General features: G+C 42.8%; 1 protein-coding gene and 1 long non-coding RNA gene across 3 annotated transcripts; one reads left to right on the top strand and one right to left on the bottom strand.

The window, feature by feature from the left end:
- Positions 1-382: 382 nt before the first annotated feature.
- On the bottom strand, positions 383-14,051 carry LOC132368800 (uncharacterized). 2 transcript variants are annotated; one of them, XR_009504165.1, is made up of 4 exons: positions 13,438-14,051; positions 7,829-8,196; positions 1,142-1,446; positions 383-509 (listed from the first exon to the last, which is right to left on the bottom strand). It is a non-coding gene; the product is annotated as an uncharacterized LOC132368800 (long non-coding RNA). The 2 variants fall into 2 exon arrangements; XR_009504164.1 differs by having other exon boundaries at positions 1,163-1,446.
- On the top strand, positions 13,786-18,180 carry LAMTOR5 (late endosomal/lysosomal adaptor, MAPK and MTOR activator 5). Its single transcript, XM_059927529.1, is given in 5 exon segments — positions 13,786-13,895; positions 13,897-13,980; positions 14,835-14,896; positions 16,811-16,928; positions 17,852-18,180. Coding segments are annotated over 5 exon segments (420 nt in total). The 5' UTR covers positions 13,786-13,800; the 3' UTR covers positions 17,913-18,180.
- Positions 18,181-26,129: the final 7,949 nt, after the last annotated feature.

Here is a 26,129-nt window from a genome sequence, read left to right as displayed (position 1 = left end):
GAATGCAGTTCGATAGATTTACAGACAAAAGGAGCATGTGTCACTTGCAAAGCAAGCCCCTCAGTACCAACAAGCTCAATCTGCTGGAAAAGGCTCAGTGTCCCCCTGGGGTGCAGCCCAGAGAGGAGGCATGTGACTGGACACAGAAGAAAACAAAGTTGGGCAGCACATGCCTTGGATGAGTTAATGAGCCCAGGACTGAAGATCGTTTATTGATGTGGTGAAATGTTAACACTATATGGCTAAGTGGAAAAAGCTGGAAACAAAAAAGAATATACAATGTAATCCCCATTTTACGTGTGTGTGTGTGTGTGTGTGTGTGTGTGTGTGTGTGTGTGAATGCATGGACACACACAAAGAACAAGATGGAAAAGAAAGGAACTAAAATGTTCACATTTTATCTTGGCAAGGAGGAATTGCTAATCACCATGGGTTTGGTTTGTCTTGGTGGTTCTTTTGTCTTCATACGTTTCTACATTTTCTGTTTTCTATTTGTGCACACATTCTTTCTGTAATAGAAAATGAAGTAAATGTTACTTTAGAATAATTACAAAAGGGTGGGAAAGGGAAAAATAAAAAAGAACATGAGTATTGGAATTATTTAGAACTAATAATAATCCTCATTCTGTCCCATCTTAGCTGGTGTCCTTGGACAAATTATCCTCCCTGGCCTCTGGTGCTCTCCCTAAAGCACCTACACAGTACATGCTTAGACAGAGAAGGCAGACCTACTGTTTTTATGGTGGTTGGTTATTGTTTTCAGAGCAAGGGTGCTTAGCAGCCAGCAAAAGATGATTGTGGTGCTAGGGAGAGATTTTTGGTTTCCTCTGCTGAGACCGAGGGTCTAGAGTGGACGTGAGGCAGCCTGGTGGATGCCAGGAAATGGTGCAGCTGGGAGGTGCCCACACTCACCACCCAAACCCTCCGCAGTGCCTCCAACCCAAGCATGGGGAGTGCAGACCAGCAGAGACCTTTGGGACCCAGTCAGCAAGATTCCAGCCGCATCTGTGGCCATGACTAATGTGAGCTGACATTCAAGAGTCCGGGACACAGCCAGCAGACATTTTCTTTGTGAAATACTGTGTAGATGCTTATGAGAAGGGGGCCAAGTCAGGCTGGGAGGGGGGATAGATGGATTCACCTACAAGTTGATGAGACTCACAGCCAAGTAAAGTGGCTGGACCTCCATGGCAGAGGCACGAGGGACACAGGGGATGCCAGGATGGGGCTGAGCATGGCTCCAAGGGCTTTGGGGACATTGTGCAACATGGGAAAGATCATCCACAGTGGCCCAGCAGCTTCTGCCAAAAGGAGCAGTCCCAGGTCCATTCTGCCGTGTAAATCTGGCTCCAAAACGCTCAAGTTAATTTCAGCGAGAGCTCCCCAGAGTTCCCAAATGGGCACATAATTTCACCTTCTTAATAAATCACCGGCAGTCCTCCTGTCCTAAGAAAAACAAGAAGAAGAACAGCCAGAATCTGTCAAGAAATTAATTGAAAACAGCAATATAAGACAACATAATTCCTTTCTCAAGGGCAGCCTTGGAGGTCGGGTACTGACCCTCTGAGGCCTGCTGACCCAGGGCTCCCCCCCCCAGCTGCTGGAAGGAGGTGCTCCTGCCTCCAACAAACTGTAGCTCTTCCCTCTCTAGCAAAGCTACAAACAGCACATCTTTGTGCACCTCCCAACCCAGGAGCCAGGGCCACAGACATCACGTGGCATCAAGGATGGCTCTTCTAAGAAAAGCTAGAAAAAACATGCCTCTGTGTATTACGTGCACCTGAAAAAGGCTCTTGTGTGTGTTCATTATATGTTTCATTTATGTGTTTGCATCCTTTCTTGTGTGATGATGGCCAAACCAGGATCCGAGCATTTTAGAGCTGGAAGGAAACCCTGAGATTAGACAGCACCCCCAGTGCCCAGCATTGCACCCAGGACTCAGGTGCAATGTCCTCATTTGATGGGTGAGACTATGGTCATGGTCACAGACAGTTAAACGCAGGCCTTCTGCTCCCAAGTGGCTCCATCCCATTGGTCCTTCTTCAGTTCCATTCAGCAAACCAGAGCACACAGTGAGGAGGCAAAGCTGAATAAGACAGAGCCCCTACCCTCGAGGGACTGGTGGGAAAAGCAAGGATGTACATGACTGTGATGTTCAGAAATAATACTAATAATTCAAAACCTGGAAATAAGGCCACAAGAGGACAGTAAGTCCTTCCAACGTCATTTGGTCATTGTTTCGCAAGTCCACCCAAGGATTATTTAATCACCCAGGGGAAGGTATCTTTGTTTAATGGCTATTTACCATTAATTAAGGGCTCAGACTCTGTGAAGTTACATGTTAGCTTGTAGATCATGTCCAGTAAAGATATAAATAATGTCTAGTCAACAGAAAGCATAACATTAAAGACTGATTTTTTTAACTGCCTTGTAAGACATTAACCAGTTATGTTTTGTTTTTTAATTGAGGTAAAATAAACATAAAATTTTACCATCTTAACCATTTTTAAGTGTACAGTTGTGTCATTGACTATATTCACATTGTGCAACCATCACCGCCATCCATCTCCAGGACTCTTTTCATCCTGCAACACTGACACTCTACACCCATTAAACAATAACTCCCCAGTCTCCCCTCCCACCAGCACCTGGCAACCAAAGTCTACTTTCGGTCTCTATGAATTTGACTATGCTACATATCTCATATGAGTGGAATCGTGCAGTACTTGTCCATGAGACTGGTTTATTTCACTTAGTATAATGTCCTTAAGTTTCATTCATATTGCAGCATGTGTCAGAGTTTTTCCTTTTTAAGGCTGAATCATATTTCACTGTACATATACACCACATTTTGCTCAACCATTCGTCTGTCCATGGACACTTGGGCTGCTTCCACCTTTTGGCTATTGTGGATAATACTCCTATAAACTTGGGTGTTCAAACATCTGTTGAGACTCTGCTTTCAGTTCTTGTGGATATATATCCAGAAGTGGAATTGACGGATCATATAATAACTCTACGTCTAATTTTTTGTGGAACTACCATACTGTTTTCCACAGTGGCTGTACTGTTTTACATTCCCAGCAACAATGCACAAAGGTTCCAATTTCTCCGGATCCTTCCTAACGCTTGCTACTTTTTGGTTTTTTTATTCTAATAAGGTATCTCATTATGGTTTTGATTTGTACTTCCCCAGTGATTAGTGATGTTGAGCATCTTTTCATATGCATATTGGCCATTTGTATATCTTCTTTGGAGAAATGTCAATTCAAGTCCTATGCCCATTTTTAAAATCAGGTTGTTTGGGTTTTTTGTTGTTGAGTTGTAGGAGTTCTTTTATATATTCTGGATAGTAACCCCTTATCTGATACATGATTTGCAAATGTTTTCTCCCATTCCATGGGCTGTCTTTTCACTCTGTTAATAGTGTGCTTCCATGCACAAAAGTTTTTAATTTTGATATAGTCCAATTTATCTATTTTTTTTATTTTGCTTCCTGTGCTTTTAGTGTCATATCCAAGAAATCATTGCCAAATCCAATGTCATGAGGTTTTTCCCTTATGTTTTCTTCTGAGTTTGGTAGCTTTAGCTTTTCCATTTAGGTCTTTGATCTGCTTTGAGTTAACTTTAGTACATGGTATAAGGTAAGAATTCAACTTCATTCTTTTACACATGGGTGTTCCACTTTCCCAGCACCATTTGTTAAAAAAGACCGTCTTTTCCCCATTGAATGGTCATGGCATGCTTGTCAAAAATCATTTGACCATACATGTGAGGGCAACCAGTTTTGTTCTTAACCTAGATATTTTACTTGAACATTTCCTTTTAAGTGCTTATAAATACCCAGTTCCTCAAAATGCTCTTTGAACCAGCCTTGCCATCTTATTGGTTCCCTCATTCATGAACTACTAAATCTTTGACACCTGTCCATTCCATATTTTATGAGAGCCATGTTTTTAAATGTTTGAACATTATGCTTTGACAGTAACATACAAAGTGCTGTGGGTGTCAGGGTGAAGATCATTTCTAGTCGAGGGATTCAAACACCTTTTCACTTTTGAAATCAGCCTTATGATTAATGGGTAGACTTTTGGCAGATAGATATGGTGGTTTGGAGCCAACATTAAAGACCACGGAAACAGCAGGAAGAGTCTTTTCCTTCCTGTTTGCTTCCTTTCTTGTGTGTCTTAGCCAGCAAAGTTTATTGGCCAACACAGATGTGACACTTTTCATGAGAAAGCCTCAGGGAAAAAACAGCTTCCTGCCTCTTTCATATGTCATTTCTCTTCACAACAGGTCCCTGCTACAGCTCCAGGTCAGCGCCTTCCTCTCAAGCCTCCACCTCCACCGCACCCCCTTCCCCTACCTGACAAGAGGCTAGAAAGGGCCTAGGCCTTTCCATCCATACTTTAGATTCATCTCTGATTCTGCCTTAACGAGGGAAGTGCATCTCCTGGCTGTCTCCATCCCACCACGTGGGGCATCCATGAAATATCTCCCTGACAGACTCTAAATGTTACCAGCATCAATCACGGGGATAAACCGCAAACAAGCCCGGGACAGAGCAGCCACCTCTGTCGGATCCAAAGTGGTATTAATTAGAAACCTTAACTTCTGGCCACAGAGGATGAGAACTGCCGCCCTCAAGTGACCTTTGCCTTGGCAGCGTGTCCCCAGCCACGGCTGGCGGCAAAGCCCCTCCCTTTGGGGGATCTTTACTCTGCAGGGTGCTTCTGCCCCGCCTGAATTAACGCTGAGACTTGTGTTCCCTGAGGATCTCAGGTGTGCACATTCCTCCTTGGGTTTTTGAGATCACATTGTTGTGGTCCCCAGGCCTTTCCCACCTGAGCTTCCTAGCCCATGGCCGTGGCAGCTCCTCAGGCTCTCGGCGGCCACAGCAGCCTGTACGGTGGCTTGACACTGGATGTCCCAGCTTCTGGCTTGCTGAGAGGCTGTCGCTGACCTCCCCCTCCTCCATGGGAACCCATGCACAGCGGTAGCCCAGAGGAGCCTCAGCAGAGCCTGTGCCTTGCGTGCTGCTGAGACCCATGGCCTTGGGCTTGCCCACTCCTCTACCCCTCCCGGAGCCTCAGCTGTCCAGACACCCTGACCGGGGCCTCGAGGCATCCCAACCCCTCAGCCTTGGCTCAGCCTCTACCACTGGTAAAGACACCTCTCTGCTGGGGTCAGCAGGGCTCCCTAAGGGGCTGACCAAGGAAGGAGTGAGTGGAGTGAAGACTCAGTGATCTCGAAGCAGGGCTGCTGGGCTACTTTCCTGGCTGGGCAACCAGTGTGTTCTGTGGGTGGTTGAGGGCAGGCTCAGGGTGAGCCAGCCTCCACCTGATTTTACCCTTCACTAGCTCAGCAACCTTGGGCAACTCACTCAACCTCTCCGAGCCTCAGTGTCCACATCCATAAAATGGTGCTCATAATAACACCTCAGAAAGCTGCTCAATAGTAAATATAAAACACTTAGTGCAGCACCTGGCAATAATCAATCCTCAACAAATGTTAACTACTTCTTGGGGGTCAGGGGTGGGTTTTGCGCCACTTGTGCGGTTGTGTGTACACAAAGAACACGAAGTCCTAGGGGAAGGACAAGTGGAACAAAGGCCAGAGATCGTGCCACTCATTTCTCCAGGCCTTCTCTTTGCTGACCAATGTTTCTACCAACTCATAGAGAAGGCTGTCCTACTTTCATATTTGCTTGTCCAGAGAGTGATAAACTGTTATCTCCTTAAAGTAATCCAGCCTGCTTTCAGATGGGCCCTTCTCCACCTTGACAGATGGGATTACATTCATCTCCCTTCCCCTTTGGCAACTGGAAAGATCAATGAGACATTAGTCTCCCTGACTGACATTCTCCTGGGGGAAATGCTGACGGCCCAGAATTAATGTGGCAATTGATCTACTCCTGGTGTCTAAAGGCACAAGACAAGTCCTCCCACTGCTGGGAGGGGAGATGGGGAGACGGCAGCCTCTGGCCACTTTCTGGGTCTGACTCACAGGCCTGTGTTGTCTAGACTGGTTGAGGAGACAGTTGCAGAGAGACTGATTCACCTGGGATCTACATCCTGGAGACTGGCCGGCCCTAGCCCTGGAGTCACAAAGCCATGGACACTCTCAAGTTCTACGACCTTGACAAGCTATAGACCTCTCCAGACCTCAGTTACTTCATCCACAAAATGAGGATGGAGATCCTTGATGGGATGACTGTGGAATTAACAAGAGATAATGTGTGTGAAGAGATGTGCTTTGTAAATGTTAATTTTTTATCTTTAAGTACAAGAGTAAATGCAATGTTCTTGAGTGAGAAACCAACCAAGTTTACAGATATTAAAACTGAGGCCTAGAGAGATGAAATCTATTTTCAGTCAGGTAAGTTAGGAAGACTGTCCACTGCCTTCACTGCTTTTGACACTGTGATTGCGGCCCTGCCCCACACTTTCTACTGGTTCCTTGGGAGCTAGAATAATGGACAGATGAAGGGTTGGAGAGGGTCACTTTCCTGAGATTTTCAAAGGGATTCCCCGCTTAACAGAACATTTGCTGGACACTTTCTGTGTGCTAGATGCTTTCCTAGGGACCGTGGAGGGCAAAGACAACACACTCAAGTTCTGATAAGCCCTCGACCTTGAGGGTTTGGTGTTTCTCTTTTCATCCTTCTCTCTCTCGCTCACTCGTTTGTGCGTCTTCTCCCTCCCAGAAGCAGCTCTGCCTGCCCCACTGAGTCCTTTCCTTACAATGTGGCCCCAGACTCGGGGCTGGGCCAGACACTCAGCTTGTTGTTGGTAATGATCATTGGTTTGAACAGTTTCTCTTACCCAAAATAAAACTTGGGTTTTGTTTTGGTTTTTTTCCATGATCTCTAGCTTATTTACTGTATAGAACATAAACTCCTTGAGTGAGGAAGCTCTGCCTGATTTATTACTACTACCCACATGGAATTTGGCAAACTAGGAGTGAGAAATCGATTTTAAAAAATGAAACTACAGATCTACAGTGAGGACACAGCACGAAGCTGGCGGACATACATACTCTGAGATGCATTTTATGGCCCTTATCTCTAGAAGCACAAAGCAAAATGACCAACCTCTCGAATTCCATATTCTTATACTCAAGCAGAAGAAAGGGCAGATAGCTCTCCCCTCCCCTTGCCAGGGCGTGGAACTCTGCCCGGTAAAGTTGCTCTCTGAGGTGTGGAAGGAGCTGTGGGCGCCTCGCCTAAGAGCTCTCCCTCACGCCAAGAAGGAAGCCCCCTCCCTGTAGGAGACACTTGGAATGCTCTCTTGCTGCCCGGCCCCAGGTGAATGCCTTTGCTTTGCTCAGGCACTTGCAGAACAGATATAGAAAGCAGACGTTTCTTCTTCAGCCTCCCTTGCAACTAAAGCCAGGAACGTGATCCAGGCTGCATCGCTTAAACTTACCCACACAAGACTTCAGTTCAGAGGCTCTGGGAAAATTCCACTTTGCTGGCAAGGGCAGCAGCAGAGGGGTCTGGCTTCGGGGGCGTAGCAGGTATAGGGTTAGGTTCCTGCCACAGTAATGGCCTTGGTGCCGCAAGCTGTTGTGGGCTGCCACAAGACCAGTGGCAGTGGTGCCATGGTGGGCTTGGAGCTTTGTCACTGGAAGCTTAGACTGAGCTCTCCAGCCCTCCCAACAACTGGGTAACCGTGAGCTACCCAGTGTCATTTTAAAATTTCCTTTCCTACTCTATAAGCCAAAGACAGCTTCTGTTGCTTGCAACTAAGAGCCCTGAATGACAGTCTAGTTCAGCTTTGCCTCAGCTATCATTTCTTGAGGTCGTGGCAACAATAGCAGGTCTCACCTGTTCGCTGTCTGCGGTGGCCCCAGAGACTGTGTGAGGGGCTTCACGTGCGTCGTCTCATGGAGTTCCCACACCACCGCTATGAGGTGGATACTATTCTTATCTTCAGGGAGAATTGAAAAAAATCTGAGACATCAAGGCATTAGAGGACTTGTCCAAGGTCTTACAAGAGGGTAATTCAGTGTTGTAACGACAGGTAAGCTCCCGAAGTTAAATTCAGATTCCAAGAGAGACGGTGGCAGCCAACAAAAAAGCTTCTCGCTCTGCTCTTCATGGCAGGATGTGCAGAACTAGGTGGGTCCTCTTGTCTTCACGACATTCTCTACTCTGAAGTAAGGACCAGTAACACTTCACTAAGTTCGTAGATGCTGAAATAAAGACACAAAGATATTTCACTGCCCAAGAAGGATTTTTCCGGGACAGTGGCAGAGATGATTGACAAGGGAACACATTGTTACCCCACAAGCATGTTTTCTGAAACTCCCCAGGGGCTAAGGGAGTCCATGCTGGGTAGACAGTGAGGGGTAGCCAAAGAAGCTGAAAGTCTGCATTTAACTAAAAGCATCAGTGTGCAGGTCGGCACTGCAAATACATTTTAATACAGGTAATTTCTTTCCCATTCATTTTCAAGCACTTATTTCATTTACGCAATCCCAAGGCCAATAAATCTTGGCATTAAGGCTGATTTGATGTGTGATGCAGACAGTCTAATTAAGGATAGCGTATTTTATCAGTTCCTCTAAATTTCCTTTTCTCTAGTCTACAATTTTTTACACTAGGCTGATCTTTTTTTTATTCATAAGGGTTTCATTCCCATTTGTCATGGCTGCATTAACTGGGCATCTAATGAAGACTTGGATATGGAAGTCTGCATCTCATCTATCCTCAGTAGCAAAATTAATAAAGCAGCAGGAAAATAGCTTCCTGAACTGAAATGTCCTTGGCCCACCCTGAGTCATCTAAAATATATTTTGTGTCTTCCAAAATTGGGGCTTAGCTATAAACTTTAGGAGACAGTGCTCAATTTCAACTTCCATCCACTGATAGCCTGTACCCTACTCCACTGCCCAACCCATTGCTTGGAGAGGCTTAGACCAGAGTGGCCAGAAGCCTATTTTCCCACTATTCCCTCTGCACACATTTATTGAGCACCTTTTATAGGCCAGGTTCAGGGAGATATAAAACAGGCTCTAGAAGGCCACAGTCAAATGGGTCATGCCACCACTGTTGGCCAATGCAAGAAAAACATCTTAGTTAGCCAAGTATCAAGGCTGGGAGCAAGCTGGAATGATTATCTGCTCTATCCTTTTGCCTCTGAGAGGGTGAGCCTCCCAACCAGTTTCTCTATAATTAAGGGCTGCCAAACGCCTGTGATCACAGACATTGACTTGTAGACTTTATGGATATATGAGTATATTGGTTTCCCAGGGCTGTCATAACACAGTTCCACAAACTGAATGGCTTAAACAACAGAAAGTTATTGCCTCACAGTTCTGGAGTCTAGATGTTCAAAATCAAGGTGTCCTTCTGAGGGCTGTGAGGGAGGGATCTGCTCCAGGCCTCTCTCTTTGGCTTGGAGATGGCTGTCTTCTCCCTCTGTCTTTTCACATTGTCTTCCCTCTATGAATGTCTGTGTCCAGATTTCTTTGTATAAGGACACCAGTTATATCGAATTAGGGCCCACCCTAATGACCTCATTTTAACTTGATTACCTCTGTAAAGACCCTATTTCCAAATAAGGTGACATTCTGAAGTACTGGGGGCTAGGACTTCAACATATGAATTTTGGGGAGACACAATTCAACACGAGTGTCTCTAAAATTGGTTTAACTAAAGCTCTAAGACAACCTGTAGCAACACAATATAGTTAGAACACTGCATGGAGGGTTAAGAATTCCATGTTCAAGTTCTAAATTAGCCATTTCCCCTCTCTGAGCCTCAGATTTCTTCTCTAGAGAATAAGAGAGCTGGACTGGGCCTCCAAAACCCTCTCACGTCGCCAGGACTGTGTTGCTGATGAAGTAAGAGACGTTGAGGCAGCACAGGGGGCAGGTTAATGGTGAGGCTCCACCACTCACAAGCAGGCTGATCCTGAGCAAGGACTGATCTTCTGAGCCTCAGGGAGTTTCTTTAACTCTTAAGTGAGGACAGTGACAACAGCTACTTCAAAAAGGTTCTCAGGACTAATAAGGCCTGTGAAATGCCTGGCACGTAGCTGTCACTCCATGTGTACAAACTGCTAAGGGCATTACTGCTCTTATTACTATCAGGAGTTAGGCTTTGGATCTAGGACTCAGCTCTCAGGCGGTGTCCACGATTGGAAGACAGGGGTCTGCACCCCAGTGTCCTATCCAGTAGCTCATGTGGAGTGAGAGGCTTTAGCTGGCAGGACTCCTGTGAACTTTGTGACATGCCTTTCCCCATCCCCACTTCCAAATCCCATCCCATTCCATTTAGCTTTTCACATTCATGTCATTAGGGTTAGGGCTAGGATTTCAGGTGATTTTTTTTTTCTCACTGTTTTATTAATTTTACACACCCTAGAAAAGTATAATAAAACATATTTCATCATCTTATTTAAATGCAGCCCTGCGACCTCACACCCACATGAACACTAGATTGCTTGAGGTCTGTAGTGGTCATTCGGCTCTTATCTTCTTTGAACTGTTAGTTAATCTGCTCATGTGTGTCCTTGCCTAGACTGTAAGCAACTTGAGGAGACAAATGGGTCTTCTTACTGAGATTTAGCAAACCTTACTGATTGACTCCCACAATGCACTGGCCCTCTTACATGAGAAATCTCATATCATCCTCCCCACAACCTGATGAGGCAGGTAATGGTGTTACCATGTCACAGATGAGCCCCTGAGGCTTGGGGTAGGCAGTGGTTAAGCCAGGATCCAATTCTACATCGCCTGACTCCGAGGCCACAAAGCTAGCCTAGTGCTGTCCTCAGCAAGCTGTACCAGCTCAGGAGGCTCATGGGTCCCTGTAACTCACTTAGGATCCTCCAGCCTGAGCAGAGTTTTCCATGGCCTTGGTGCCCCCTGGTGGCATGTGAGGGCTCATTCCCAGCCCAGCATCAGGCTCATTCCACTGCAGGCCTGCGACCCTAAGCACTTGAAAGAGTGACCAAGGGGGCTGGCCCTGGCGCAGCGGGGCCCTCTGCACCCAGGGAAGTGCTAGAGCCTCTACTAGAGTGTCACTTTTTAAATGGACCGCCCCCCACCCCGAGGATTCTGGTCCTGATAGGTCAAAGAAGAGCGCTTAGGGTCTCAGGCCAACAGCCGTGAGATGACCTACAAGGTCTGGTTCACACCACCCAGCTTCTCATCTCTCCCTTCCCAGTGAGGACATGTGGGCATGGGCACTCTCTGTAGCACCCTCCTGGGATTTCCATTTTCCAAGAGCTTGTTTATGGAGGGGGGGAGGGAGAAGAGGATAAAGGTGGTTAAAGTTGAGGACTTAAAGCTTCTTTACATAACACAGAGTCTTTTTCTCAAAAAACCCATCAAGATTCTTCAGTAAATATTACTGGAGTCCTATTGTGCTCCGCAGCGCTCAGGATTCAGAAATGGAGAAAACACCCTTTCTGTCTTGAAAAGTAAACATATAAAAAATTACAATGCAATGAGGCAAGTACTCTGATATGGGTGTCCTGGGACTTCTCCTGTCACACCCAAAATGGTTATCAGTACTCAAAACTGAGAATAGAGAATCATCAAATACCCCACAAGCTGAAGTAGAAAACAATTAGGGGTCAGACACCTTGTCCAACTAACCATCACTCCAGCCCGCAGCACTTCCCCAGCTTATATAAGCCACCGCTCCTTCTGCAGGGACAAAACAGCAAGAGGACACAGAAAGAGGGAGTGGTGTGGAATAGCCTGCCTTCCCACCTCCAGAGCAACAAGGATGTTTGAGCCAGCGGTCATCCTCTTCCTATGTGCTCATTTTCCCTTCGGAGGCCTTCCTTAGCAGTGCAAAAAGTGATCACCAGCTTTTCCGGGAATCCTATAATCACTGATCTGGCTTTGAGATAATCAGAGATATCCTAGAGCTGCATTAACCAATGGTAGCCACCCATCACACACATAGCTATTGAGCACTTGAAATGTGGCTAGTCTGAATTGAAACACGCTGTCAGTGTAAAATATACACCGGATTTTGAAGACTTAGTCCGGGGGGCGGGTGGGGCAGGGGAATGCAAAACATCTCTGTATTTTTAAAATTGATTACATGTTGAAATGATAATATTTTGGACATAGTATTTGGACAAATAAAATATATTATTAAAATTAATTTCACCTGTTTTACTTTTTTTAGCGTGGCTACCAGGCCATTTAAAATTACAGCTGTGGCTCACATTCCCTTGCTATTGGACGTCGCTGCCCTGAGGGTTAGAAAGCCAGAGCTGAGATGCCCCAGTCCAGCAAAGCTTACACCACACTGGGACCACAAGGGGGCGGCACTGTGGTGCCGAGCTGCCTGGGGCAGGACTTCAGCAGCAAGCAGACCGGCTCCTCACATTTTCTGATGCTATCTTTTAAGGGTAGTTTTAAACAGCTTTTTCTAAAATTTAAATGGCCCATATTATGTGACCCCGAGGTTAATATAAATCATTTCTCTAGGGAAGGAGTCGAAAACTCCTGAATTACAACATTCAAGACTGGAATTTTAAGGCAGCTGCAAGTTTCTCACCATCACAGCTGGGGAATGAAGAGGGACTCTGAATTCAAGTCGAGAGAAGCCTTGAAGCTGGGCCCCCGAACAGAAGGTGGGCTGTGAGTAAAAGCTGGAAGTGAGAGGGTTGGAGAAAAGGTAGATCCAGGAGTGATGTTAGGAGGACTTAAGCACAGGGAGTGGGTATTGGCTTATGGGGGATGGGTGACCTCTGGACATACTCCCATTTTCATCAAAACGCTACCAATCTGAGACTAAATTGTTACCACCTTTCTGCGGGGCAATTTGTAAGTGTATTTTAAAAGCCTTAAAAATGTCAATATCCTTTGATCCAATAATTCCATTCTAGTAACTTATAAGGAAAATTTTAAACTGCACAAATATTTGGCTATAAGGATATTCATCCAGCATTTGTAATAGCCAAAGAACCCAAAATAACAATAAAACTATAAGCAACCTAACTGCACATTGATATGGGTTGGTTAAATCAATTAAGTAACAGTTATAATATGGACTATTTTGTAAGTGTTACAGAGGTTGCGTAAATGAATACTTACTGACAAGAAAAGACATTTATGCTAAATTCTGTGAAAGGGTCAGCTACAGAATTTTATGTCCAGTATGTGTGTCAATTTTGCTTAAAAAAGAAACAACAACAACAACATTAAAAGCATACATCTGCAAAGACAACTGGCTGAAAGAATATCCTCCAAGGGATTAACAGTCATCTCTGGACAGAGGCTATGGGTGGGCTTTCTTTCCTTATTTTTAAAACTGCTTTTGTAATTAACTTTTTTTAAGATTATTTTTAAGTAGTCCTAACTAGTCTTTATCACAAGTGACACGTTCTTTCCCAAACTTTCCCGAGCCCTCGCCAAAGGGGAAGAACCAACGTTTTCGTTAAAATCCCGACACTTTCCCCATACCTATTAGCATTGTTCCATCTCGTCCTCTAGTCCCTGTGTCCAGTCTTTTCCCCGACAAGCCTGGGGACCCTTCACCGGGGTCCTGTGTCTCTCTTGTCTCTCTCTGCCCCACCGCCTGGATGAGACCCCGTCGGACCGGCCGGGTTATTGTAAAACTTCAACAGGGTCTGGCCCGACTTCTTGGAGTCGGTGGAATTGGAATCCAAAGGTCTGTATGGAGGAGACAAAGGGACAGGCCAGGAGGCCGGCTCCGAGGGACGACTGCAGACCTCCCTCCCGCGGCGGCATTCCGCGCCATCCCCTCGCCCGCTGACGCACAGGCAGCAGAACCTCCGCCCGGCTCGCGGCGGCGGGCGCGTAAAGATGTCATCCTGGACACAACGCGAAGGCTGCGCCGCGAAGTTTGTCCCTTTGGAGGCACCGTTCCTGACCACGGCCCGCTCGCGTCATGTGACCGACCGAGGGGCACCCGAGACCAGCGGCGAAGAAGGAGGCGACTCGCGGCGAGATGGAGGCAACCTTAGAGCAGCACTTGGAGGACACGTGAGTAGTATTCTCGTCGGCCCGTCCTGGGGTCGCGGCTGGGGGATTTGAACGGGAGAGAGGGCGCGAGCTGCGAGCGCCGGCCGGGCGTCTTGGGGACGCCCTGTCCCGGGGCCTCCGGTAGGGGTGCGAAATGACCCGGAATTAAATCTCGCCAGGGTTCCGCACACTCCCTCCCGAGCGGGTCTCCGCGGCCCGAGCCCACACCCGACTCTCGTGCTGAAATTGTCTGTCTGGACACGGTCGTTCTTCGGGAGTTTTAGGAACCGGGGTCGTTTGGGGGAAGGAAGTACCACCTGTGCAGAGCACTGTCTTATAAACATAAACACACACGCGTATTTCCTTACGGGTGTAACCAGTTACTTGCTGAAAGGCATCCGTTAAATTTGTCGAATGAGTAATATCTACGTAAAAATCCAAAGTTGGAAAAATAAAAGAAGGCGTACAGGGTAACACCTCCCTCGCATCAGTGCCCCTCAGCTTCCCACTACCCCTACAAGAGGCAGCCCGTGAGTTTTTCAACAGTTGTTTCAAGTGAGTTAGTATGTTAAAATATGCATTTTTAACGAAGGCAACAAAATCCCAACTATTGCAATGTTTGTGGCCTTCCAGAGCTCAACAGTACATGGCACGGTCTTTTTTCTCATGAGAGAGAAACTGGTTTAACTAATTTAAATCAGTTAATTGTAATTTAATTTTTCTTGGGGCAGGGGTGGGCAATAGTGAAAAAAGATTAACACTGATTTAAAGTAGTACAACAATGCCTGGTACAGAGAAAGGATATTTGTGTTATAATTATTTAAATTCATTTCCCCACATCATTTGCTTTCTTCTTCCTGCGTTCCTGGAATTAGAATGAAGAATCCATCCATTGTTGGAGTCCTGTGCACAGATTCACAAGGACTCAATTTGGGCTGTAAGTATCTCACATCAACCCTTTGGTGGATTGCACAGCATTTGATGTTGACTGGGAGCCTAGTGTGCAATTCTCTAGTTTTTATCTCCTGTTACCCTGCCACTTTCTGGGGACTTTTGCAAGCGTAGAGATCAGCCCCAAATAACAAAATTAGAAAACTGAAACTTCTCAATTGGTGTTTATAAAGGTAGAAATGTTCCTTGCAATTCTAGCACTACAGAGTCGTTTCTACTAAAGTAGTATTTGAATCATTTTAAATTGGGTCTAGAAAGGACTTCAGATAATGACAGCAGTTACCATTTATTGAATTTATGCCATATGGTGGGACTGCGAAGCTTTGTATACATCATCTCTAATTTTCACAATAACCCTGCTAGATGGGTGGTGTTACTTTTTAGTCCAACTTCACTTGAGTAAGTGAGTAGGTAGTAAAAATGGGGGCTGCAGGGTTGGACACACCTGGCTTCAACCCCTTGCTCTTGCATTTACTAGTGGTGTCAACTTGGACCAAAAAGAACCTTTCTGAGCCTCAGTTTCTTTACTGAGTTGTTGCTTAATAATAATTATTACTATGGAATTGCATTTATTGAGCTCTTACTATGTGCCAGGCACCGTTCTAAGTGCTTTGAGTATACTAAGTCATTTAATTCTCATGACAACCCTGTTAGGCAGATAAAGAAATGGAGGCATAGAGGCTGACTAACTTGCCTAAGGTCATACAGCTAGTAAGTGGTTGAGCTAGGATTTGAGTCTGGCTCTGAAGCCTCTCAATCAGAATACTATAAAATTATATATGTAAAATACTCAGCACAGAACCCAGACATAATGCTCAATAAATGGTAACAATTACTGATGAGAAAATAAATCCAGAAAGGTAAACAATGGAAGCCTTCAGCTAACTAATGTCAGAACTAGTAAACCCAGGACACCTTGCTCCTTACTCCTCTGTACTGCAGGACTTTTTAAAGCTCTGAATTTTTGCTGGGAGGTTAATTGAAGGAAGTAGCCTGTAACTCAGGTTTTACACACTGATCAGTTTAGTTGGAAGAAAAAAGGCAGATTTTTTTTGAGGCACTTGCCAGGCTCACAAAGGCAAGGCTGAAATTCAAGTGCGGAAATGTAAAACTAAATGTATTCCTTCAAGAAACCTTCAAGGCCCAAAAGACTGCACTGTGTGTCCAGTTAATGTTTTATGTAACAACAGTAAATCCATCAACTCTGCTATATTGGCATGTCTATTACCTGAGTTAGTTTCAGGCAGATGGGCTTGTGTTGCCTTTCTATACAGAAAGATATTGTAAACTTAGTAATTCCGTTTTGTACCAGACATCCAAGATTTAGTTATTATCTACAGGCTAAAACAAACATTAGTAAAAAGCCAATTCTGTTGCTATTTGAAAACCAGTTTATTCTAGTGGAAATAATTGCTCACAGAATATTTATACGTGCTGTTAAGGTGATCTTACAAACTCCTGAGTAAAGATCTTTATATCCTTTGAGGCTGATCTCAGTAAAAGGAAATCAGATTTTCCATGAGGAATTAATTAGCTTCAACAAGTCTCTTGCCCTTACTGGTTTTTGTCAGTCTCACTTCTGAATTTCTTCTTGGTTTCAGTTTGCTTTCAGATTGACTTGAATTACAGCTTCCTTATATGCTTGAGAAGGTGTTTAGAGATGGTGATGGGAATGACTTGGAAAATTGAGTGTTATGGCCTTTTACTGACTTAAAAGCTGTTATTGGCTTTCTCACTGATGTAACCACGGAGTATCAGGGCAGAGTCATTTTACGTCAGTACCTAACCTAAGAGACCATGAGCTGAACCTTCTTTTTGTGAATAATTCAATTCAGTTCCACTATACCTCTATACTCATTTTTGGACAGTCAGGCAGTGTGATATCATCTCTGTCTTCCAGGCCGCGGAACCCTGTCAGATGAGCATGCTGGGGTGATATCTGTTTTAGCCCAGCAAGCAGCTAAGCTAACCTCAGACCCCACTGATATTCCTGTGGTGTGTCTAGAATCAGATAATGGGTGAGTAGATGGCAGCAGATCCCTTCCTTTCCTTTTCATTCAGAAAAATCAATCCCTGGGAAACTTGACTGGGGCTTGCCCTGTGTTCATCAGTGATTTCTCAAAAGTACTTGGAGGAAGGTTCCACCCTTTGGGCCACAGGAGCAGATGGATTGATCTCTAAAGCTAATGTGCGTTCAGACCACAAAGACATTTAAATGAAGAGTAAGAGTCGTCATGAACTATCAATAAAAGAAGCAATAAATAACACAGAGGAAGACTAAACAAAGAACAGAACAATGTCTGTAGTAATAGAAATACCAAAGACATTGCAAGTGAGGGTCCTTCGAATAATAGTAAATGAAAAAAGCAGAACTATGCACAGGGACTTCCTTGGTGGTCCAGTGGTTAAGAATCTGCCTTCCAATGCAGGGGACGTGGGTTCGATCTCTGGTCAGGAAACTAAGATCCCACATGCCGCGGAGCAACTAAGCCTGCACGCTGCAACTACTGAGCCCACGTGCCCAAACCAGAGAGCCCGTGTGCCGCAATGAAGAACCTTCGTGCTGCAATGAAAGATCCCACTGTGCCACAACTAAGTCCCAACAGAGCCAAAAATAAATATTTTAAATAAATAAACTATGCACATTATGATCACAGTTCTGTAAAGTGAAAAAATGTATATGTGGTATACGTGCAGATTAAAAGAGGAAAATATTAATAGTGGTTGTCTTTGAGTGATAGGATTATAGAATTAATTTCATTTTTATATTTTATACTTTTCTGTATTTCCCAAATGTTTTATTGTGTTTAGATATTGCTTTCATACATAGAAAAGTTAAGTATTATTTTTTTAGTTGTGTCCTAAACCAAACAGCATCTTTAATCTTACATTGACTGCCACTTGCAACACTTTACTGAATATCTTCCACTTTGCCTTTCAGGAACATTATGATCCAGAAACACGATGGCATCACAGTGGCAGTGCACAAAATGGCCTCTTGACATCTTGTATCAGTTCTCCAGCAGCTTGTCATGGGGACTCAATCGTACCTTATGTTAATTATCTTATAGAGCTATTAGAGTTCCAGTAATTAGGCCATTCATGTAATGTGCATTGGGCACTTTTCTATTAATTTTAGAGTAAGCTGCTTTTTGACACTCTGGATTGACTTATCAAAATACTAGTTAAGGGAAGTATGTTTTGAAGCAACAGGTTTAGGTCACTTTGTATACAGAATTTTGTTATGTTTAATAAAACTGGTTGGAGGAAAGCTTGGATCTTTTCTGAATTCCTTAAACTCTTATCAAATGTTTATTTTTTCAATTATCAAATTGTAACTTTTCTTAAAAGGGTAACTGCTCCAAACCGTTCTGTTTCAGAAGCTCCTGAAATACAGATTCTCACAGAAACATCCATGGATATACAAAACAAGTCAAGCATACTCCTACCCCATAATAAAAACATAATAGTAGATATCCTAAGTACTTACTATATGCCAGGAACACATTCAGTTCTCGTTAACAACCCTATATGGGTTCTCAGTAGCAAAGAGGTGGAAGCAACTCAAATGTCTGTCAATGGGTGAATGGATAAACAAAATGTATATACATACCATGGAATATTATTCAGTGTTAAAAAAGGAAAGAAATTCTGACACATGCTACAGCATGGAGGACTCTAGAGGACATTATGCTAAGTGAAATAAGCCAGTCACATAAAGACAAATCCTGTATGATTCCACCTATATGAGGTACCTAGAGCAGTCAAACTCATAGAGATAGTAGAATGGTGGTTGCTAGGGCGAGGGGAAAAAATGGGGAGCTACTGTTTAATGGGTACAGAGTTTCAGTTTTACAAGATGAAAAGAGTTCTAGAGATGGATGGTGGTGATGGTGGCAACAATAATATGAATGTATTTAATACTGCTAAACTGTACACTTAAAAATGGTTAAGATAAAAAAATGGTTAAGATAGTAAATTTTATGTTGTATTTTACCACAATAAAACAGTTTTAATTAAAAAACATGAACTACTAAAAACACCACCTGAACTAATAAAAAATTCAGCAGAATTACAAGATGAAGATCAACTTACAAAAGTGAAAAAAGATTCTTCTATACCTCAAAATAAAATAGAAAATAAGAAAACATTTGCAATAGCAACAAAAACAATAATGCATTTAGGAATTAATAAAGGATGAAAAAACTGTATGGAGAAAAAGTTTAAACTCTTAAGGATTAAAAAATGAGAACTAAATAAATACAAAATATTGAATACAATGTAACAAAAGGATATCAAATCTGCAAAGAATTTTTCCTGAATTCAATGTGTTGTAATAAAGATGGCGGTAGGAATTTTTTTTTTGTAAACTTGACAAACTTTTCTAATATTACAGGGAAGCATAAAAGTTTCGTAAATAGTTGTCAAAAAAAACCCTGTGTGGTAGGTACTCTAATTTGTCCCATTCTGCATTTGTGTAACTAAGGCTAAGGAATTAGCAGAGTCACCATTTGGACCCAAGCCTCCAAGTCAGAGCCTTACTTTTAACAGCCAGACTACTACAGAAGTAGGTATGTTTGGCCAGAAAATCTACCAGTTTCAAAGTATAGGACATTATCTTCTCTTCAGCCTTTATCATTCTCAACAGAATGGTGCATAAGAAGATACAAAAGACTTCATTTTGTTGAATTTGAATGCAGCTTGTATCGCTCTCTAGCAATTTAATATTTGACAGTATACAAAGAAATCTCCAGAATAATATCATTTATTCAAAAATATCAAGCACCTACAAATATAAAGTGCTAGTTTAAGCACAGTGATCTCTTACAATTTAAGGAATGGTGGGAACCCTCCCCAAATCTTAACTCGTTTCTTCACGAAGAGTGAGGACAGGGAAAATAAAATCTTGGTAGTGCTTGTATTATACTCTAAGTCCCTAAGTGCCAAAAAGTTTCATGGACTGTATTTATCAGTGGGGTGAGGGTAATAGTGGTGACAGAAAAATCATGCTGCATCCTTGCTGAATAACTTTAGGGCCAAGAGTTAGAAAGTCAGAGGTTGAGGGAATTATTTTAGTTAAAAATCGTATAAGCTTTATTAAGTCGATTGGGTACAGATGTCAAAATTTAACTAATATCCCAATGGTGGCTTAAGAACTCTTTGCTCTTGATATAAAGCCCCACATGATTAATAAGAACCATTTTTAATGAACTAAGTACCAATAGCAGGTCTGTTAATGCACAGTTACTGTATATACGTAGTCCTCACAACAAACTTGTAAATACTATTAGCCACATTTTACAGGTTTGGAAACAGATTCAGAGAGGGTAACTTGCCCAGAGTGTGCAGGCTTAAATAATGGCAAAGCTGAGATTCTAACCAAGTCTGCATTTCCCACTATACCTCAAAGCTTTCTGTATGAAAGACATGTTTCAAGGGGTTCACCTCTGACAGCATCTTTGCAGCTTTCCTAGCCTCTGGGAATGACTCATTGTTCTACCACATTTCAAATCTGACCCAGCCCTCAGCATCAGAGCTCTCTAGCAATACAAAGCTAGCCTCATGTCATCCTGTGATCAGAATCATAGATAGCCCTGCTTTAAAAGAGCAACAAGTACCTACCAAAAACAAAACAAAGTCTTACAGATGTTTACTAAAAAAATGCTTTCTAGATTATGTTAGTAACTACATACAACTCTCTGAAAAACACTCCCCTTCCCTCTTTTGGGTTTTGTCTTCTGCTGAAGGTTTCTTTGATCCTTACCACCAGACCCACATAATTGCATAATCTTTTCCATTGTTAACTTAGAGGCCATCTTCCCAAACCACTAAGCTGTGCTTCTGCTAGCGCTTGAATCAAAAATACTACAGAGTTGGTTTTAGGAGCCTGAGAAGCCCCTTTTTAAAAAGGAACATGCATAAATATGTGCAGATTTTCCAGATAAAACCAGAAAAACACACATTAGCCTAAAATACACTCTGGTTTAAAACCTGGAACGTTGCTGCTGGGGAGATGAAAGGCAATTTCCTGTTGACTTTTTTTTTTTTTTTTTTTGATGTGGAGGGTGGAGCAGAGGAAGGAAATGGGATAAGAAAACTGAATTGTCCCAGTAATGTTCTAGGAGACTCAGCCTTAACCATTTCCAAAATGCAATAGAAAAAAAAGTTTCATTAAAATTAAATATAAGTATACACCTTTCATGGGAGGTGTTTGGAGTTAAGGTAACATGTATAGAAAAGTAATTATAAGAGGGCTTGGAACTCCAAAGTACTAACCAGAATCTTCAGTCATTACACAGAAGGTCACACAAATATGCTGCAGATTGCCATTTATAGCCCAGGAAATGTATTGCCCAACTCTGGGGCCCCACTCCCTGCCTTGAGCATAATGTTAAAAGATAAACTGAGGCATATTAAAAATGATAAGAGCTTATCTGAGCAAAAATCGATCTGAAGCTGGCACTGACAAACCAGAAGAGGTTAGGAGCACTCTACCATTCAGGAGTTCAGGGAGAGGCTTTTATAGAGAAAATGCAGAAGCAAAGCAAGGAAATTATTGATTGGCTACAGCTTAAATCCTAGTTGGCTATATGTGATTGGTTGTCCTTAGGTTTTACTTTCATAACCTTGAGGCATTTACAGGCTTAGGTTTTTGGTTTGCTTATGTAGGCCACACAGCACTAGAGCCACCTTAGTCTAATGGCCTCCTGTTGCCTTAGCCAAGTGGCTTGTTAATTTCTTGCATTTGCTACACTACCAGAGGTGTTGATCCAGCTACAGCAAGAGGTATTTGCTATGGCACAGACTCTTCCTTGTTTAGCCAGCAAGTAATCTAAAGCAATTCTATCTCAAATCATCTTACCAAGAAAACCTAGGGACTTCTGTTCTGTAGGTATGGCCTTGGCAAGATTCAGCGATAGTTGCCAGAGAAGCATTGCCTTGCCGTGCATTAACAGAGAGAAAAAAGCAAGTAGTGAAAAGGCAATAGGAATAAAGGTTTCAAATAGGAAATAAAGATCTTGATCTGTGATCTAAGGAGAGCTGTCCATCTCAAGATGCTATCTGCTTCTGGGGAGGAACCTCCATAAGCCAATTTTAATTTTAGGTCTCCAGTTGTACAGTTCCAAGAGTCTGGAGCAGCCCTTTTTAACTGGGAGATATGGACCCAAGGTTTAAGGCCCTGAAGTTTGACTGCTGACTTGGTATGGTCCCTTCTAAGGAGGGTAGTCTACCCTTCTAAGGGTAGTCTTTGTTCTTAGTGATTTCAAATCAGAAGGGCAGGAGAAAACTGGAAATCTTAGTTTGGAGAGTAGCCAGATATTTGAGAAAACTAGAACAATTCAGGATCCAGTCCGGTTTACAGGTATACAACAAAAGCTCAAAGACAGTGAATAGGACTAGAATCTGATATCCACAAGATCATATTATAATTTTCTACTGCAACATAATTTTTTTTATAATCACCCCCATTTCTATCAAAGATAATCATAGTAAGACTAATTTGTTTGCAAAATAAGTCTAGTCTAATAAAACTTGGGCTGATTATTTACAGAGGTGCAGTAGGAAGAGTAATTGACCATATAGGCTCTTTTTAAATCTGTTTTGCTAGGACTTTTCATAAGGAATCTTAGATTGAACTTTTAAAGGCTCTCCAGATTAATCTTAATTAATCTCCAGATTAAGAAGTCAAGCCAAGGATTTGTCATTTCAGACTTCATCTGGAATACCTATAGATTTGGGTGAATTCCTCTCTTCTCAAGGTCCCCAAGATATCCTGAGGTTCTCGGGCCTGCCAGGAAGTGACCTTCCTTACTCACCTGGTAAGGTTTCTAGGAACCCTATAAACAAGATGCCAGGCCAGTTTTTCTTAGGAGCTTTATTGCCTCCATAAAGTCAACCTTAGTTCCTTAAAACTGTCTGGTCATATCTGATTTTATGCATATTCTCAAATATGATATTCCAGTCAAAGCCTTGGTAATATAACCGAGGCTTCCAATTGTGTCCTGTTATAAGAACATATTCTTATTGGGCTTATGTAAATCACTATATTGCCATGAAAATAAGACTACACAACAAATTTCCAAATTCTGGAGGGATCAGGTAGGGAAAAAAATGTTTCACTTTTGTTTACAAAGGTATAATTTACCAAAATTGCCTTAAGTCATAAATAGCTTAAGAGAGAAAGGTTTCCTTAAATTTGGAAAACAAAACATTAAGGAATCAGCAGTGCTTCAAAGAAAAAGTTGTAAAAAACATTATAATCATCCTCATCAGTTCATTTAATCATACGTTATTAATTCTTGTTCAGGTTGAATCCAGTTTTTTCATTAACTCTGAAAATTATTACCCAGTTCACTTTTATGTTCTTAAACTTATCAGAAACCTGTATTCTAGATCTTTCCATGAATCTCTAAAGACAAAGAATCACTTCTGTGAAAGCATCAGAGTAAAACAATAACTCTGCAAATGACAAAAAGACTTTTAATAAAGTCCTTCCATACCTTTCCTTACCCCCTAGACACATTCTACTTTCCTTCCTACTTTTCACACACTGTTGTTTCCTTTCACCCCTATATTTTAGTAGTTTTAAATTACATATAACAATTAGAATTCATAACCCTTAGAATCCTTACTTTCTAGTGAAAACTAAGAAGTAAGCAATTGTGGACTGTTACACTAGCATTCTGTGGATTGGTACATTTATAAATATATTTCATAATTTCCAGAAGTATATTCTTCCTCACAGTAAATTTTTCAATGTGGCATAAAACACCTTTACCAATAAACCCAAATATCTTTAGTTCCTCTGTAATAAGAAGCCAAAGTAGGGGCTTCTCTGGTGGCGCAGTGGTTGAGAGTCTGCCTGCCAATGCAGGGGACACGGGTTCGAGCCCTGGTCTGGGAAGATCCCACATGCCGCGGAGCAACTAGGCCCGTGAGCCACAATTACTGAGCCTGCGTGTCTGGAGCCTGTGCTCCGCAACAAGAGATGCTGTGATGATGAGAGGCCTGCGCGCCACGATGAAGAGTGGCCCCCACTTGCCACAACTAGAGAAAGCCCTCGCACAGAAACGAAGACCCAACACAGCCAAAAATAAATAAACCCAAAAGTTAAAAAAAAAAAAAAAGACTCTCTTGAGGTTGTTGATGGAGAGAAATTTAAGAAGCCAAAGTAGACAAAATACCAAAAGTAGATAAACTTGTGTTCAGTATTTAATGTTTCAGTATTTTATCTTACTTGGAAATGATCTAGTCAATGAATATCCATAATTTAACTTAGTAGAACTTTCACCTAGTTTCCAAATCGCCCCCCACATACTTTTGCTTTTGTCCTTCTAATAAGAATCACCTCCCTGAAGTCCACATTTCAAAGAAATGGCTCTAAACACTTGAGATGCAGAACGCTTACATCTCAAAGCTCAAAGGCACAGAAAAAGGATGCAAGTTCCACCAAGAAGGACTCTTATTTCCTAAATCCAGATGTTTTATAATATCTGCAAGCCTTTTGAGCTGAATAGGGAAGGTTTTGAGATTGGTAAAAAGGACAGACTTTTGTTTCTAGAGCTGCATTTCTGTTCTTGTCAAAACTCGATTTGTAAGACAAGTAGTTGTTCTTTATTCCTCAAAGAACTGGGTTGCCAGCTGAATGATATCAAGAGGCCCAGTGAACCCACCCATCCAACTATATTATCTTCAATTTGCTTCTTTATGTCAGGGAGATTTCCAACTAAGAAGAAAATTAAAAGATTCCTATGTTCCAGATTTGGAGCTGTGCATCTTTTGAATGTTTTAGTGAATTCTTCCACAGTGGCTTCAGAATGTTTTTCTTTCCCTCTGGGTACATAATTTCATTTCAGCTTGGTGGAGAAGCCCTTAAAAACAGTTCCTATCAGGCTCTGAATATCAGCTTCCAAAGTAACCAACTCTTTTTTTTTTTTTTTTTTTTTTTTTGCATTTTGGCCGCGCTACGCAGCAAGCGGGATGGCATGTGGGATGGTTCCCCGACCAGGGATCGAGCCCCGGCCTCCGCAGTGAAAGCACCAAATCCTAACCACTAGGCCATCAAGGAACTCCCCAGAGTGGCCAACTTCTAACCACAAAGTTCACTAAAAAAATCCTTTTAAATATTTTATTAACACGTTTTAGGTGGGACAAACAGTAACTATTCCTGGCAATACTGAACAAACTTTTCTTTTACTTTTAAACCAAAGGTATCCCTATCAAATGACTCAAAAACAAAACTGTGGTTTAACCATGGATGCAAGAGACATCCCCAAAGAAAGTGCAAAAGGTATTACTCCCCCAGCCCCAAGATCCAGAGCCACTCCCGAAGATAATCAAAGAAAGAAAGACTTAGACAATTCCCCTGGTAGCTGGTGACCCACATTTCTGTCCAGCCATATTTTGGGGGTCCCCAATGTAACAGTTGAGCTGCCTGCACACATAAGAACTGCCAACCTGTGTGCCCTGATGGGCAGAAAGCCAAGCCAAGTTCTCAGGACATAAAACAAGATAAATGAGAAAGTTATAGCTGTCCCTGGGAGGAAAAAGACCAAGAACCAGTGGGGACTTAAATGAAAGTTCACAAGCCACCATTCAAAGATCTAATTCTTTTTTTTTTTAAATAAATTTTATTTATTTATTTTTGGCTGCATTGGGTCTTCGTTGCTACATGTGGGCTTTCTCTAGTTGCGGCGAGCGGGGACTACTCTTCATTGCGGTGCGTGGGCTTCTCATTGTGGTGGCTTCTCTTGTTGCGGAGCACGGGCTCTAGGCACATGGGCTCAGTAGTTGTGGCTCGAGGGCTCTAGAGCGCAGGCTCAGTAGTTGTGGCACACGGGCTTAGTTGCTCCGCGGCATGTGGGATCTTCCCGGACCAGGGATCGAACCCATGTCCCCTGCATTGGCAGGTGGATTCTTAACCACTACACCACCAGGGAAGCCCCCAAAGATCTAATTCTTATGAACATTTTTCTCCTACCAATCTGAATCTAGAATGGATGGAACAGTGTGAAATTGTACCTTCCTTTCTGAACCAGGCACCACAGGTGGAGGTCCAGGAGAACTGACTTTGGTAAGAATTCTCACCCTTTATGGGCTTCTGCCAGCTTTCCCGGGATCCCATCAGCGGGCTCTAAAGCAAGTGGGGTGTCCCAGCAGGTGTCATCCTGGTCACCAGAAACTGTAGAGGAGGAAGAAAAATTTTCCCTCTACTCTTA

Source organism: Balaenoptera ricei, chromosome 1 (genome assembly GCF_028023285.1).
Source record: "Balaenoptera ricei isolate mBalRic1 chromosome 1, mBalRic1.hap2, whole genome shotgun sequence".
NCBI lineage: Eukaryota > Metazoa > Chordata > Mammalia > Artiodactyla > Balaenopteridae > Balaenoptera > Balaenoptera ricei.
The sequence above is the reverse complement of the archived record's forward strand: the minus strand, read 5'-3'. Positions and strand labels throughout refer to the sequence as shown.